This window comes from Hyaena hyaena, unplaced genomic scaffold (genome assembly GCF_003009895.1).
Source record: "Hyaena hyaena isolate Hyena2069 unplaced genomic scaffold, ASM300989v1 scaffold_721, whole genome shotgun sequence".
NCBI lineage: Eukaryota > Metazoa > Chordata > Mammalia > Carnivora > Hyaenidae > Hyaena > Hyaena hyaena.
In genome coordinates, this window is record NW_024081346.1 from 401,949 (window position 1) to 418,985 (window position 17,037).

Consider the following 17,037-nt stretch of genomic DNA (forward strand, 5'->3'; position numbering starts at 1 on the left):
AGAGAGAGAGAGCGAGCGAGAGCGCATGAGCAGGGGAGGGTCAAAGAAAGAGGGAGACACAGAATCTGAAACAGGCTCCAGGCCCTGAGCTAGCTGTCAGCACAGAGCCCGACGCAGGGCTCGAAGCTATGAACCGTGAGATCATGACCTGAGCCAAAGTCGGATGCTTAACTGACTGAGCCACCCAGGCACCCCTGTTTGCTTGTTTTAAAGGAGACAATGTTCTTTCAGGAAGCACAGGCCAAACATTCTCCACTCTCTTTTGTTGGTCTCCAAAAGGCTTGTACAAAAAGCCAAAAATACTTATGTAACATGGCCTCCATGACTTATCATCTTCCTTTAAAAAAAAAAAAAAAAGTCCTTTTTAATTAAAGTACTGTACCTTGGTAGATCTAGGTTAAAATCAAAATGAACCAAAATGGGGGTGCCTGCCTGGCTCAGTTGATAGAGCATACGACTCTTGATCTTGTAGTTATGAGGTCAAGGCCCAAGTTTGGTGTAGAGATTACTTTTAACAGCTCAAGTCATGATCTCATGGTTCGTGGGATGGAGCCCCACATCGGGTTGTACTGTCAGCACAGAGCCTGCTTGAGAGTCTCTCTCTCCCCTTCTCTCTGCCCCTCCCCAGCTCATACGCTCTCTCAAAAATAAATAAATGTGTAAAAAAAAAAAGTCTTAAAAGAAAGCAAAAAAAAGAACCAAAATGTAGAGCTTTACTTATTTTCTGAAACTCCGCCTTCTGCCTTCACTAAGCATTATGCCAGGCACATTATGTGCACTATTTTTAACAGTGGTCCAAACAGAGCCTGGGTATTAACATAACCACCCCTCAGAAGGACAGAAAGAAAAAGCCACCATAGTAACAAGCAGTGGAAAAAACATGAAACTGAAGTTGCCTAAAACCCAAAACATTCCTCAGGGCCTTTATCACAATCTGAGGGCTCAAAAGGCCAGGCCCTTTGCTGGGCCTGTTTACAGTCACACTTAATGGCAGGATCACGGACAGCACCACTGGCCAAGGCTGAGAGGAACACGGTGGGACACATTTTCAGGAAGTTATTCTGTAATAAATATTAATATTTTATTAAAATTATTACATAATAAAGATTGGTAATAAAATATTAGTAATAAAATTACTATTAAGAAGTGACAAAACAATAGATTGGTCTTTGAACAGCACTGGAAAACAATCATGGAAAATGTCTCAAGTCCTGTTTGCATGCTTACAAATTCTAGTGCAAAATCAAATACATCCTGTTAGTTTTCAAAATGCAGAGTAAGAACAATGGAGAAAAGCTACAGAGCACCAAATCTGTACATACCCGCTTCAGAACATGTAAAGATGTAATTCCTGTCTTTAGGAAGTAGTAACATTCTCTTGGAAAAGCATCAGAAACAGTTAAAATCTCGTATTTTCTGAAATATGAACTTAAATTACAAAACCCTGGCAGGCATTTTGAACATTAGCTATTATAAAACTGCCAAACAGTCTGCTCTTTGCCATGAAAAACAGGTTCCTCTGGTTCTAAAGTCACTAGAGCTTTAACCAAGACACCTTCACTCCATGTGCAGTGGGCTGGAATAACCCGCTGTCACCTGCTAACAATGACATCACAGGAATTTTAGGCTCCCAGGCACTACCAATTTAACTCTACAGGTTTAAGAAGACAGTATCTAATCATTCTCCAAAAATGTACAATTGCAGCTGTGCCTACTCTAAAAAATTAAGTTATTTTAATAAACCATTTCAAATATTCTGAAAAGTGGAGAACATACTGTAACCCAAGTGTATCTACTTCTCAAGAGTTAACAAATCCTAACCCTCTGTATACGCCTTACTTCAATCCCACCTTCTCTCTCTGCCCTGAGTAAACAACTGCCTTGAATTTGGTGTTTTCTTTTATTCGTGTGTTTATACACAGATTAAGTTTACTTCTAAAACAAGCAAAAAGAATTTTCCTAGGAGTCTAGCCCTTGATACATTTTTTACTCCCATGGGTGCTCAAACTAAAGAACCCTGACTTTTTTTTTTTTCTTAAAATCTACATCTAAGCTAGCATATAGTGCAATAATGATTTCAGTAGATTCCACTGATGCATCCCCTTCGTATAACACCCCGTGCTCATCCCAACAAGTGTCTTCCTTAATGCGCCTCACCCATTTAGCCCATGCCCCTCCCACAACCCCTCCAGCAACCTTCAGTTTGTTCTCTGTATTTAAGATAAATCTCTTATGTTTTGTCCCCCTCCCTGTTTTTATATTATTTTTGGTTCCCTTATGTCCATCTGTTTTGTATCTTAATATTATTTTTTAAAGTTTATTTATTTTTGCGAGAGAGACAGAGCACTAGCAGTGGAGGGGCAGAGAGAGAGGAGAGAGAGAGAGACAGAATCTGAAGCAAACTCAGGCTCCAAGCTGTCAGCACAGAGCCCAACATGGGGCTCGAACTCATGAGCTGTGAGAACATGACCTGAGCCAAAGTCAGACACTTACTTTACCGACTGAGTCACCCAAGTGCCCGTTTTGTATCTTAAATTCCACATGAGTGAAGCCATATGATATTTGTTTTTCTCTAATTTCACTTAGCATAATACACTATATAGTTCCATCCACATTGTTGCAAATGGCAAGATTTCATTCTTTTTGATTGCCAAGTAATACTCCATTACACACACACACACACACACACACACACACACACACACACCATATATTCTTTAGCCATTCATCTGTCAAAGGACATTTGGGGTCTTTCCATACTTTGGTAGCACTGCTATAAACATTGGGGTGCACGTGCCCCTTCAAAACAGCACACATGTATCCTTTGGATAAATACCTAGTAGTGCATTTGCTGGGTCGTAGAGTAGTTCTATTTTTAATTTTTTGAGGAAACTCCACACTGTTTTCCAGAGTGGCTGCTCCAGTTTAGATTCCCACCAGCAGTGCAAAAGGGTTCCTCTTTCTCCAAACCCGCCAACATCTGTTGTTGCCTGAGTTGTTAATTTTAGCCAATCTGACTGGTATGAGACGGTATCTCATTGTGGTTTTGATTGTATTTCCCTGATGATGAGTGATGTTGAGCATCTTTTCATGTGTCTGTCGGCCATCTGGATATCTTTGGAAAAGTGTCTATTCATGTCTTTCGTCCATTTCTTCACTGGATTATTTGTTTTTTGGGTGTTGAGTTTGAAAGCTCTTTATAGATTTTGGATACTAACCCTTTATCTGATATTTCATTTGCAAATACCTTCTCCTATTCTGTTGGCTGCCTTTTAGTTTTGCTGATTGTTTTCTCTGCTGTGCAGCTTTTTATCTTGATGAGGTCCCAATAGTTCATTTTTTATTTTGTTTTCCTTGCCTCCAGAAACATGTTGAGTAAGCAGTTGCTGTAGCCAAGGTCAAAGAGATTTATCCCTGCTTTCTACTCTAGGATTTTGATGGCTTCCTGTCTTACATTTAGTCTTTTATCCAATTTGAATTTATTTTTATCCATTTTGAATCCAAGAAAGTGGTCCAGGATCATTCTTCTGCATATGTCTGTCCAGTTTTCTCAGCATCGTTTGCTGAAGAGACTGTCTTTATTCTATTGGATATTCTTTCCTGCTTTGTCAAAGATCAGTTGGCCATATGTTTGTGGGTCCATTTCTGGGTTCTCTGTTCTGTTCCACTGATCTAAGTCTCTGTTTTTGTGCCAGTACCATACTGTCTTCATGACTGAGCTTTGTATTACATCTTGAAGTCCAGAATTGTGATGCCTCCAGCTTTGTGGACAACCCTGACTTCTTGCTTCACTTGTACGCCTGATAAAAAAGCCCGGGATCATCTCACAAGCCTGAAGTCACTCATAAAATAGTCTTCTTCCTCCCACCCATCTGTTTATCTAGAGCAAAGCTCAGAAAACATTAAAAAAATTTTTTTAATGTCTTTATTTCTGAGCAGCGTGAGCAGGGGAGGGTCAGAGAGAGAGAGGGAGACACAAAATCTGAAGCAGGCTCCAGGCTCTGAGCTAACGACGTGGAAATGGAATCCACAAACCGTGAGATCATGACCTGAGCTGAAGTTAGACGCTTAACCGACTAAGCCACCCAGGTACCCCTCAGAAAACATTTTTTATACCTGGCCAAATAGTGAACATAGCCAGTACTTGCTTTGCATAATAGTGTGGAAACCAAAAGGAAAATCTGTAACTTCTATAACTTTTACATGTTTGTCTAAACATTAAAAATTGTGGGTTAAAAATGTATAATGATTAATAAAATTAATACTTATTTAGTACAATGTAGCTAAAACATTAGAAACTTGAGAATTAAAGTGTTTAAATTTCTTTGTTAAAGAAATTACCAAGAGCAGCTTGAACAGTGCTTGTGATGGTATTTAGTCATATGACTTCTGACATAGAGCAAGTATCTTTTCAATTTGCCTTAATGAACTGTCATACATCTTTCTAGGTTGGGATCAGCTTCCAAGATTTTATCCTTTCCCTTCCAATGTCATAAGTGTTCTGAGAATTGCTTTACTTTTTGTGAGGATTTTTGCTAGTCTTACCTCCACTGGAACATCATTGCTTTTGTCACCACTTTCCTCATTTCTGTTGATAAGTGGACCCTCACTAGGCTTCTCTGGCGAACATCATTGCTTTTGTCACCACTTTCCTCATTTCTGTTGATAAGTGGACCCTCACTAGGCTTCTCTGGCTGCACATCCGGTCCTCTAAATCAAGGCAGTTTCAACTTCCCAAAGTGAGCATGTTCTTCTATCACTCCACTTACGTTCCATTGGAATTTTGTTTTTAATTTTTTAAATGTTTATTTGTTTTTGAGAGAGAGAGAGAGACCAAGCGTGAGCAGGGGAGGAGAAGAAAGAGAGAGAGAATCCAAAGCAGGCTCCAGGCTCTGAGCTGTCAGTACAGAGCCCAAAGCAGGGCTTGAAATGGTGAATGGCAAGATCATGACCTGAGCTTCAGTCAGACGCTCAACTGACTGAGCCACCCAGGAGCTCCCCCCCGCCCCCCCCCCCATTCCACTGGAATTTTGTTCCCAGCATTACCACTTTTTCTCTTTGCTGCACTTTTCATCTTTTTTGGTCAATCCCCTCTACTGATTAGCCACAGGTTAATCACTGTAACACAGGTTTATTACTGGGAAACAAGGAAGCAAGAAAGCTGCATGCTTTGCTGTGTGTGTAAACTGATTAACAGATATGCAGTAATCAATTACCATGCACATATGTCATTACATAGTGATCTGTGACTGAAGAGCTGAAACTTGTACTTTTGTCCACGTATCCAGAGTTAACACACTGTGGTAACCAAACTCTATGCATGTCGAAAACCATGCAAAGCAAGGATTGCCTTTATTTCAGACTTTGTGTGTCACAACTACTCAACTGCATCACTGTAGCAAGAAGGTGACCTTTAACAAACACGTAAATGAATGACCGTATTTACAGGCACTAAGATGTTATTTAACTTTTACTGGTCTTGAAATATTCTTGATTTTTTCAAACATTAAAAAACGTAAAGAGCTCGCAGGCCATACTCAGGCAGCAGCAGCCATGAACTATAGTTTAATCTCTTCTTTAGAGAGTGTTTATAAAAACACCTGGTTCAGATTTTCCAACCCTGTCATTATAGAACTCAGCAAGCCTTATGCGTGCAGTCAGAAGCTATCAAATAGACTCCTAGGGTTCACATTTCTTATAACAACACTGACCGTGCATTCCTCAGGTTTTTCCTTTGCCAAGAACACTGTAGCACACCCTCCCATCACTAAAAACAGCACTACTCTTTCCATTAAAGCAACTTAAAATTCTAAAGACAATGACCAAAGAGAAATTACCTGTTTTAATAATCCTCAGATACTTGAAAATTTTATTTTACACACAAAAAATAAGAGCAGAGTTCACTCTTCAGTAACAAAAAGCAAAGAAAGCAACGAAGTCATTTAATCCAAGTGTTTCAAAGAACAGGGGCAAAGGTTACCACATCCCCAAAGGGCCTGGTGTTCACAGACCTATAACAGCTGACAATTCACCATCAAGACATCTTGTTTGTGCTGGTTAAGTAACTTGTGAGACATGCACATAATCGGTGCTGTCAAAACAGGCAAATGTGTGTGTGCTGGCATAGAAAAATATCTAAGACTAAGAAGGGGAAAAGCAGGAGAATGGTTTACCGTTTACGTATTGTAATTGCTTTCTAAACTTTTAATTTAGACATGAGTATGAATTTACCTTTAGGGAAAGGAACTGAAGGAGAGAGAGGCTTTTCCACATTTTTTTTCCATCCAGAATACACAGCTCAAGCATTCTAATCTTCTGAATACATTACTTTTTTGTTGTTGTTAAGGGTCAGCGATGGTTTTATCAAAATAGTGGAATATGGTCCCTGCTGTTTAAAGTTTTCAGTCAAAAAATTTTAAACTACATGATAAGTAAAATTGAATGTGCTAAACTCCTTAGGATCTTGAGCAGTACTAAGCAACAAGTGTTTGGTGAATAGCTATTGTATGTAAATAGGGTCACCGTACAATGTTCCCTCCAGATGAGGACACTCTCAGAATGAAAGTGGGGCATTCTTAATAGTCACTCTGTGACACACAGTGGCATAAATTGGAACCCTCCAAGGTAAACTGGACTGAGTAGTCATTCAATATAGGCACTGACTAGGGATGTGGTCCTTTGCCCTCCAGGGGTTTATGATTAGAACAAGACCCGCTTGGGCAGAAAAACAAAAGTAAAAAAAAAAAAAAATCATGCAACATAAAATATTTCAATCACATCTGAAATTCAAAGTGTTTGTAAGCCAACACAAGGTACAAAGGAAATGACGAAAGGTTCTCTGGTATAGGGCAGTGACACACAGGAAAGTCATTTGGCAAAAGCGTGAAGCTGTCGACAGATCCTCATTCTGGTAAAGGATCTATGTGTGGAGGGATCCCTGGTTGCCTCCTATTATTCAGTCTTACCTAAGGCACTTTTCCTAACCTCCCTGTGCTTTTTTCCTCATTCATAACATGGGAACAACAGTACCTGCAATAAACACGTACTAACTTAACAATAAAGCTGGAAAATGTATAAACCCTTTTTTTTGAGAGAGAGAAAGACAGAGAGCTTGTGTGTAAGCAGGGGAGAGGGGCAGAGGTGGGGAGGGGAGAAAGGGAGGGAAAGGGAGGGAGAGGGAAGGCGAGGGAGGAAATCCTAAGCAGGCTACACACTCAGTGCAGAGCCTAACCCCACGACCCTGAAATTATGACCTGAGCTGAAATCATGAGTTGAATGCTCAACCAACTAAGCCACCCAGGCACCCCTAAACCCCATATACTTTAATTCAGCAAGCCGCATATTCACTGATTTAGGCCTGGCTGGTTAAAAAAAAAAAAAAAAATCATGCAGATTTTAGAAGCTTGGAGTATGTAAGTGGAAGAATCTTGGGAGGCTCAGGAAGATAAAGCAAAGCTCTGATTACGGATCCAGTGTATCTGTGACATCAAAGAGACACAGATTTGGTCTCTGATCCCCACTGCACCTCCAGACACAGAGTTTCTAAAAATCCTGTGGTTTCTTGAGTGCTAGGAGCACCTTTGTTCTAATAACTGGTCTTTGATCTGGGTTCCTGACACAAGAGCTAAGAACCTGGGAATCCCTGGAGTGATAATGGGAGGACTAGTGGCTGGGGGGCCCCAAGACAAAGGCAAGATTGAAGGGGTGAACTTTCAGCCCCACTCTCATCCTCCAGGAAGGGGAAGGGAAAGGGCGTTTGAGCTACTAATCAATCATGCCCATATGATGAAGTTTCCGTAAAAAGTCCTAACTGGGGGCGCCTGGGTGGCTTAGTCGGTTAAGCGTCCGACTTTCGCTTAGGTCATGATCTCGCAGTTCGTGGGTTCGAGCCCCGCGTCGGGCTCTGTGCTGACTGCCAGCTCGGAGCCTGGAGCCTGTTTCAGTCTGTGACTCCCTCTCTCTCTGACCCTCCCCTGCTCACACTCTCTCTCTCTCTCCTAGAAATAAATAAAACCTTAAAAAAAAAAAAAAAAAAGTCCTAACTGAAGGGGTTAGGAGACGGGTTGGTGAACACATCATGTACCAGGAGGGTGGTTTACCCCAAACTCAATGAGGACAGAAGCTTCTGTACTGGTAACCCTCCCAGACTTTACGTCTTCATCTGTATGTAAACGTATCTCCTTGAGTTCTGTGAGCCATCCTAGCAAATTACTGGACAACCCGAGGGGGTTGTGGGAACCCCTGATTTACAGCAAGTAGGTCCGAAGTACAGGTGACAACCTGGAACTTTCAACTGAAGATGGGGGAGGGGAGTCTTGTGGGACTGTGGGACTAAGCTGGGAATCTGTGGGGTCTGTGCTTACTCTAGAGAGTTGGTGTCAGAAGTGAGGTAAACAGGTGTCCACTTAGAATTGGAAAACTGCTTGATGTGGACAAGCTCATTCCTCTGGTGTCAGAAGTATTCTGTAGTAAACAGGAGAGTTTTCTCTTTAAAATCCATTTAGTTTAGGGTAAAACTAAGAACGGTAGCAAGAGAACTATCTTGAGGACATTATAAATATAACTCAGCTCAAGATGAAGTGAGGGTCTCTCTGTGTGATTTACACATGTTCTGGATATAGTTAGTAAAAAAGTGTTTTTTGGCAAATTTGTTAGCAAAAAGTCCCCTTTTGTGACATCTAGACTTGTGTCGCTGCTTTGGAATGCACTATTTATTAATCTTGAGGCTGCTTGGACAGTGATTTGTCTGGGAAAGGGCATTCACTCACTGTAACTTGAATTCACTGGTGAGTAATAAAGTAAAGAGACTCAGTCAGCTTCTGGTCCACAGGCTCCACAGAGATTACATTCTGCAGGCATGCACAGATGCAGTTCTTAACAACTCAAATGGCAGGAGTATCTTTGACAATTACCAAAAACATAAAGAGTGTTGAAGACTAAAGGAGTTTGGTGTTCCATTATAAGCCTTTAAAACATTTGGCACAAAGCTCCGAATAAGTAGTCGATGCTATATTTTTATGAAGGCCAGACCAATCAAAGGACAGTTGGAATGAAGATAAAAAGGATGATACAGTTCAGTAGAAAGTTAAACCGAATATGATGACTGGTAGGATGCAGGGATAAGGAAGACCAGAAGCATAAGCTCAAGCTGGAGTTGACCAAACCAACTCAACCATCATCACCCCTCCTTTGTTTCTCTGCTGTGTGACCAGTACCATGCCTCAAGTGTCACCGTCCCTTATCTGCACCCACAGCAAGGCAATGGTAAACGATCACACAGATCAAAGGCCTGCGACCCCACATTATCCCCAAATCCCAAATTGAAGAGTTCAGAGTCTGGGGAAAATAAGATAAAAATGCCTTGGTTACCCATTTGCACCTTCAAGTATCTCTTCACCAAGGAAGGAGAGAATCTTTAAAAGTTCTGGGTAAGTGAGGAAGTGGAGTATCAGAGAGGTACTCTTGGCTGTTTTAATTCTATCTACCATGCCAAATTCCAAAGTTGACATTTATTCTATGACAGACCTTATTTGAAAGTGATGTATAAATCCACCTATTTTGGTTAGCTGGGTAGGTTCTACATACTGAAGTACTTCTGTGTTCAGTACCGAAAGCTACTAACTACCATCTGCTCTAGGTTTGGGTGCCCAGAAGTTGCAATTATTAGGATAAGTAATTCGGAAACTTCAAAATACCCCCTAGGTATTTATAAAGAAAGGATATTTACAGTGATAAATCCAACTTAAATTATAAGACTCATAAAATCTTGTTTTCGATATAAAATCCTGGCATTTTAGATACAAAATATTTAGATACAGAAGTTTACATTTTATAAACACCGATAAACCATGCAAACCACCATTCCTACCCACTGTCATCTCATATTCATCACTCAAGACTATAAATTCTACCCTTATCTAAATCTATGACTAGAATCACAGTAGTCCATCTGAATACCTTGGAAGGAAAGTTTCAATGTCTTTCAAGGGTGGGACTGTCCATTAATTCACATTCAGGGATTCTTAACCTTTTCTAAATAGTGGTCCATTTTCACAAATTGTTGAAACTAATGAATCCTCTCCCTAGAACAATGTTTCTCAACTTTTTTTCATTATCACCCCTTAAGGACCTTTCTAGAAATGTGTCCTTAATCACCCCATTAAATTTCAATACCATGGACATACTGTATATCTATTTATGTGCAGTGGCCCTTTGAAAGGTCACTACTGATAAAATCTAGTATTTTTTCACCCACTTGGGGGCATGCTCCAGGCTCTAAATGACCGACCCAGCGACACACACAAAATATGACATATGAACTCAAGAACTTCAGAAGCCACGGACCCAGGACCCTTTTGGTGAGATTCATCTCAAACACTAGTGTGTAAAACAATAGCTTAAATTCTTTTTTTTTTTTTTTTTTAATGTTTTATTTATTTCTAGGAGAGAGAGAGAGACAGCGTGAGCAGGGGAGGGTCAGAGAGAGAGGGAGTCACAGACTGAAACAGGCTCCAGGCTCTGAGCTGGCAGTCAGCACAGAGCCTGACACGGGGCCCGAACCCACGAACCGCGAGATCATGACCTAAGCGAAAGTCGGATGCTTAACCGACTAAGCCACCCAGGCGCCCCACAACAGCTTAAATTCTTGCTCTCATTTCAAAAATGGAATGGAAATAATGGGGGAAAATGAAATAACTAATAATGGAAAATGTACTTCAAATAATTTCAAAGTAACTGAACTTCAAAGTTTACCAAGCCTCAGCATCCATGTTCCAGTGCTCCTTTTCAGTTTTCAAAAGATCTTATTAGAAACAACACGTGAAAAGACATTTGTGACCAGGATTGCACAAAGACACCCATAATCCATATGCTAATACTCCTGGGGTCATCTGTGAAATCTGCCTTAGTCATGTAGCAGTAGGCCACCAGGCTTCCTGGGGTTGATGAAGTCATTTCGGTGTGACCCCACCAGGCTTCCCTCCCTTCTCACATTAATCACAGGCTACCTCACCACTGTCTAGTCATCTAGCCTCAGCACGCAGCAGAGGCTCGGCTGCCTGGCCAACTCCCTCAAGACAAACCTGAGTTGCAGTGACTACTCTGGGGACAGGTGAAATGAAGAATGCTCCAGGAGCCAGGTGAAAGAGAAGTTTGCCTTCTCTATCACAGGCTGAGCTCTCAAACACTGACCAAGGCAAAGGAATGTTTCTGGTGGAAAGGGGCCGCGTTCCCTTGGTGGACCTGAAAGTATGGCCCTCACTGTCTTTAGAGACGGCCACCATTTGTGGACACACAAAAGACACACCAAACCATGTCTTACTGTTCTTATAGTACTCATCACCAGATATATACTCATCATTCGTTTATTTATTGTATTGTCCTCCTCTCGTTACGAGGTAGGTGCCATGGATCAGGAGGTCATTTGTTTCATTCAGTGCTGTTTCCAGAGCCGGAAACTGTACCTGGCATGTTGGTGTTCAATAAATGTGTCTTGAATAAATCAGTGAATAAATATTTCAGACTGTCCTGGAACCAAACTGTCTCGAGAGCAAGCAAAACAAGGGCTTCTTCTGTGAAGGCCAAGAACACAAGATGCTACTTTGGAGAGCCCTCAGCTGATCACCAACACCAACTGCACTTTGGCTCTCATGTGTCCTATCTCTGACCACTCAGTTTACAACCATCCCTGGGGGTGAAGAGAAAGAAGTGATGACTAACAGAGAGGTGCTGGAAAATTGGTCCTTTCATTCAAAGTTCTGGGGGAACTGTAATTAACCCAAGAGGCTGATGGAAACTGAAGCTCACTTTAAAGTGCAGTGGAGGCTCTCAAATGAAGGCTGCTGCACTTCTCTCCAATGGAAATTCCCAAGAACAATCAACAAAGGACTGTGAGCCTAGTAGCCACTAATGCGAGTTCTGATGCCCAAGATCAGGCATAAAGTTATTGGCAGCAAGAACTACACTGAAACTTCCCAGAGGAATTGCTGAGGTTCAATTCTGAAAAGAATATACAGTTGACTTTCCTCTTTATGATTTTCTTAGTAACACTTTCTTTCCTCTAGGTTACTTTATTGCAATAATGCGGTATTTAATACATCTAACATACAGAATATGTGTTGACTATATTATTGATAAAGCTTCCAGTCAACAGCAGGTTACTAGTAGCTTAAGTTTTTGGGGGCTAATCAAAAGTTCCATTATCGATTTTCAACTCCACAGGAGTGCCCCTAAACCCTGTGTTAGACAAGGGTCAAATGTATTACCTGTCCTTGTATTGATCAAAATTAAAATTACATATTTTGGGGCACTCCAAGTAACAGGATTTATCACCCAGGAAGATATTTTAAAAATCACACACGTTTGTGCCCACCTGGTAAGGGCTTTTCCCTCACTAACCACAATGATACACACCCCCCCACACACACACACTGTACAATTTATAAGGAGGTGTTCTGTTTTACCTCCATTTACTAAATGGGGCATATATTTTTCTAATGTTCATTTTTATTTATTTTTGAGAGACAGAGAGTGAGCAAGTGACTCAGAGAGAGGGAGAGAGAGAATCCCAAGCAGGCTTCACACTGTCAGCCCAATGCAGGGTTCAAACTGTGAGATCATGACCAAAAATCAAGAGCCAAAATCAAGAGTTGAACACTTAACCAAATGAGCCACACAGGTGCCCCTAAATTGGGCATATTAAGATGTGTGGGGGGGGGGGTGTCACAACTCAAATGCTTAGAGATACAGTGGGCAGGCCAAGTGCATAAAGACTGAGGGAGAGCAGTTTATGGCCTTTCCAAAAGAGCACTATAGGTGCTACGCGGAAACACTGACCCGGTGCCGCTGATCTTCACATTTTTCAGGCAGAGCCCCAAGACAAATTTTTCCATAAAAAAATTCCCCAGTTCTAGAAACTATACAAGTCACATAGAGCCTGTTTGAGACCCCTTGGGAATGGCCAGTTTATAATCTGTGTCCTTTCCACGGCTGACAGGCACTCTCCCCGAATGCCACAAACACCCAGAGCAGCATCAGCTTTTCCCCCCTTCCATCTGCAGAGATCTAGAGTCAGGACCTCCAAGTGTCACTACATCCCGCGCCCCTTCCTATTGGCCCGCCAACACCCAGCACCTGCCCAACGCTGTCAGTCTTGAAACCACATGACACTCCTATCACTTGCCTATCACATCAACCACAGAGCCCCCTCATCCCCATACATTATTTTGGTCCCCTCTCTCTTCCCCTAACTCCCAGGGGTTTCTGGAAATCACCAACTACCATAAGCAAAACCTTTCATTTCCTCAGTCTCCCTTTTCCACATTCTCATCACCTTCTTACTCTAACCAAACTCTGCCCTCCCGTGACGACATGCCTTCTCTTGTGCCCTTCCAAGCAAGTAGATCTCCTTGCTCCTGGCACTGCTTCTACACAATTCTCCACCTGCCCTCTCAAAACTCTGGCTATCGCCTTGCTAACCCCAATCACTACTCCTCACTTCATGACTTCCGCTCCCAGCTCACTGTCTTCCAAGCAGCTTCTCATCATTCTTAGTGATTTCTATACCCACGTAGGTGACCCTCGGACCATCCTGGCCTCTTGGTTCCTAGACCTCCTCTTCTCCAGCCCCTCTCCCCAATGGTTATGCCTAGACGTTGTCTTATTAAGCACAGCCTTGCAGCTTCCCGCAAGGAAGCTCACTCACCACCCACTGCATCCTATCTTTCCAATTCATACCCTCCAAAACCTCAACTCCAACAGTTAGCTGACCACCACCTTCCCCGCCTTTCCTCTACCCCTCAACCCCATCACGTCCTCACACAGATTTGATTCCTTGACTAATCACGATGATCACCCCTTACAAATTGACGACACAAATCCCCACTTCCTCAGACTGCTCTAGAGGCACCGAGGCAGTTGCAAGTGGCTGGAGAAACACCTGGCTCTAAGTGGAAGACCTAGCTACCTGAGAAAAGTCAAAGCAATCAGAAGAAAGGGTGGTGGGGAATGAAAACCACCTCTCACCTCAAACTAAACTATTGAAAGCTTTCAAACAAATAGAACTTCAGATAAGCAGGGTCATTAGTTCACACAGCCAGACAGAAGTACTTCTGAAAGGTCAGGAGGTCCAGCCAGAAAGGTCACTGGCTAAAGAGAAGGCCTCTGAAGCCGGACGTGGCTGTCAATTACTGTTGTGTGACCTTAGGCAAGGCCTGTAACTTCACCACGAAAACCAGGTCGTTTCAAGGATTAAACAGCACACAGGAGCATAGAGTCAGCACTAGAGGTGAACCCCAAACACAGTTTTGAGCAAGTCCAGGCCAGGAGCGCCTGGGTGGCTCAGTCAGTTAAGCATCCGGCTTCAGCTCAGGTCATGATCTCACGGCTCGTGGGTTCAAGCCCCACGTCGGGCTCTGTGCTGGCAGCTAGCTAAGAGCCTGGAGCCTGCTTCGGATTCTGTGTCTCCCTCTCTCTCTGACCCTCCCCTGCACACGCTGTCTCTCTCTCTCCCTCAAAAACAAATAAAACATTAAAAAAAAAAAAGTCCAGGTCAGGTAACTGGAAGGTACACCCGAACATAATCATGTCACTGAAAAAGTGCAGAAGTACTGTCAAATTCTAGTTCACACTGCAAGAATGATCAACACTTGTATTCTTGACTCCTTGACCTATAGAGCCAATCCTCTCCCACTGACCCCTGACATCCCCATTAGCTCGTTTTTTCCTCTCTGCCTCTGGCTTCGGGAAATTAACAGTCTTCAGAAGCCACCAGGGGTGATGGCTTCGTGTACACACATCCTTTCTCTCCTTCCACCCAAAATGCTGGCTGATAAAGCCACCTGACTCTTGACTACTTCTCCCACCTCCTGCTATGATAGTTCTGTCTTTCCCTTGAATACCACCAGGCTCGCCCCGGCCTCAAAGCCTCTGTACTCCGTTACCTCCGATGGGACCCTCATCCTCAAGGCTCTGGTGTGGTGTGCCTCATTGTTGTGAGGGCTCAGCAAGACTTCCCCTGACCACCTGAGCTAAGCGGCCCCCATCATCTTACATCATCCTGTTTGTGTACTTCACCTTGTTCATGTACTTCTTAGTAATTTAATACCGTGGTGACTGCTCTTTATCTAAATGTTTACCTACTCACTGTCTTAGTCCCTCCCACTAAAATATAAGCTCTTCAAGTGCTGGGACCTGGCCAGTCAGGGGAGTTACAACTGTTATCAGCGGTGCCAGCGCCATCCCTGACACATAGCAGGGTCTCAATAAGTTTTGTTGAATCAGTGAATTCTTCTTTCAAATGGGTCTTTTTTTCCCCCCACCCCAAAGCCTCGCTGTGCTCGTCTGAAGCAGCTGAGGTTGTAACATTTGTTCAAAACGACGTTTCAGGCCAAACTTCCGTAAAACGTAGAGGTTTCCATTGGGCCTTATCTTCTCCACCGGCTTCTAAGGCCCAGTTTCACAAACCCAACCCCCGCTGCTCAAGGCCATTACTCTTCTTATACGAAAAGGCCCCCCCTCCCGCTCTTGCACCCCGGTAACGTTTCTCCCCTCCAACACTTTTGCTTTGCTTCTCCTTCCTTTGGAGACCACAGTGAAACGCCTTTCTTTTTGGAAGCGCTCTACCTCAAATTTCTCGGGGGGTCGGGGGGGACTGTCGTCTAGTATCCAAAGAGGTGGGCCAGGGGGCTTTTTCTCAGAGGCTGAAACTGCGTCACCTACTCCCACCCCCACCCTCTCAAGCTTGGCCTCCCTGGGCCATGGAACTTTCCTCTGCCAGGAAGAGGCTGGTCTTCTGTCGCGCCTCTCACCCCCTTCCTGTGGGCCAATGCCACTCCTTCTTGGTCAATAGCCCTAGTCTCCTCCCTCACCCTCAGGAAACTTTACCAACGCAGGCACCGCCGCCCGTCCTCACTCCCAAAGGCTCCCAAATCTCTTCCCCATTCTCAATCTCCCACAGCCGGCTCCGCCACACCCCCGCTTCACCGGGTCGCCCCCAATTTCCTCTTCCGCCAATTCGCCCTGTCCACACCTTACCCCTCGCACCCCAACGCAGCCCCCAGACCCTAATGCCCCGCCCTCGGCCTCTCAGCCTCCCACCCCTCCCAGGAGACCCTCCCGGGCCCTCACCGTGGACGCTAGGTTCTCCGTCGGCAGCCTCAGCCCCGAGGAGGAGCAGCGAGGCCAGCAGGGCGAGGAGCGCCCCGCACCGCCTTGGACCACACAGCTGCGCCATGACGGGCTCCACCCGGCCGCGCAGGCGAAGCCTGGAGCCGCTGGCCGTTAGGGTCTCGCGATCAGGTGCGGGAAGACCCTTGCCGCGCACGCGCACTGGGGAGCCTCGCGTTCAGGTGCCGGCGCTCCCAGAGGGTCTGCGGAGTGTCGCGCTGGCGCTCCCGCCGGAGTCTCTGGCGGACCTTCGGTGTGCGGACGCTCTGTCTGGCACGCCCGCGATGTTCTGTCCGCCCCTCACTCGTTCCTTGCCCTCGGCGACACTTAGAGACCCTTCCACCGTTCAGACCCCCACCACACCTACACGCGCTCGGTGGGCGGTAGGGCCAATAGCGGGCGCCTCGAAGCAGCCGCCGAAGGTGGCCGGCCAGGGAGGGGGCGGGGCGCACCTGCCGAGGAGGAGCACGCAGAGCGCAGGCGCAGGGAGCAGGCACCTGGGCGGCAATCCTCCCTCGGAGCACCTGGGCTGGACCCAGGGTTGGGGGAAAGGGGCAGGGCTTGCGTTGGCTCCGCCCGGAGCAGGATTTAGCCGGTGAGGAAACGCAAGCCTGCGGAGCCCCAAGGCTGTTGTTACCGTGCTCCGCGGCTTGGTGACGTCCGAGTACCCTCGCTCTTGGGCTGGGCCTCGGGGTGGGAGCACAGGGTGCAGATATGCTCATCTTGGGACCCCATGGTTCCCGGCTTGGAAGCCCGCCTCATTTCAGCTCCTCTTCGAGGGCGAGGGATTTGCTTCTTCCTAAATTCAGCGTTCACTGAGCGCCTACTTGGCGCGTTGCTGGAGGAAATCCAGCAGTGCCCACGTCAGACTGG

At 44.7% G+C, this 17,037-nt stretch overlaps 1 protein-coding gene across 1 annotated transcript in view; it reads right to left on the reverse strand.

Annotated features, from left to right (window-relative positions):
* Window positions 1-16,674, reverse strand: part of SPINT2 (serine peptidase inhibitor, Kunitz type 2) — a 29,506-nt gene extending 12,832 nt beyond the window's left edge. The window contains exon 1 of the mRNA XM_039217754.1: window positions 16,126-16,674. Within this exon, the coding sequence (XP_039073685.1) occupies window positions 16,126-16,231 (106 nt within the window). The 5' untranslated portion in view covers window positions 16,232-16,674. The remainder of the gene's footprint in view (window positions 1-16,125) is intronic.
* Window positions 16,675-17,037: the final 363 nt, after the last annotated feature.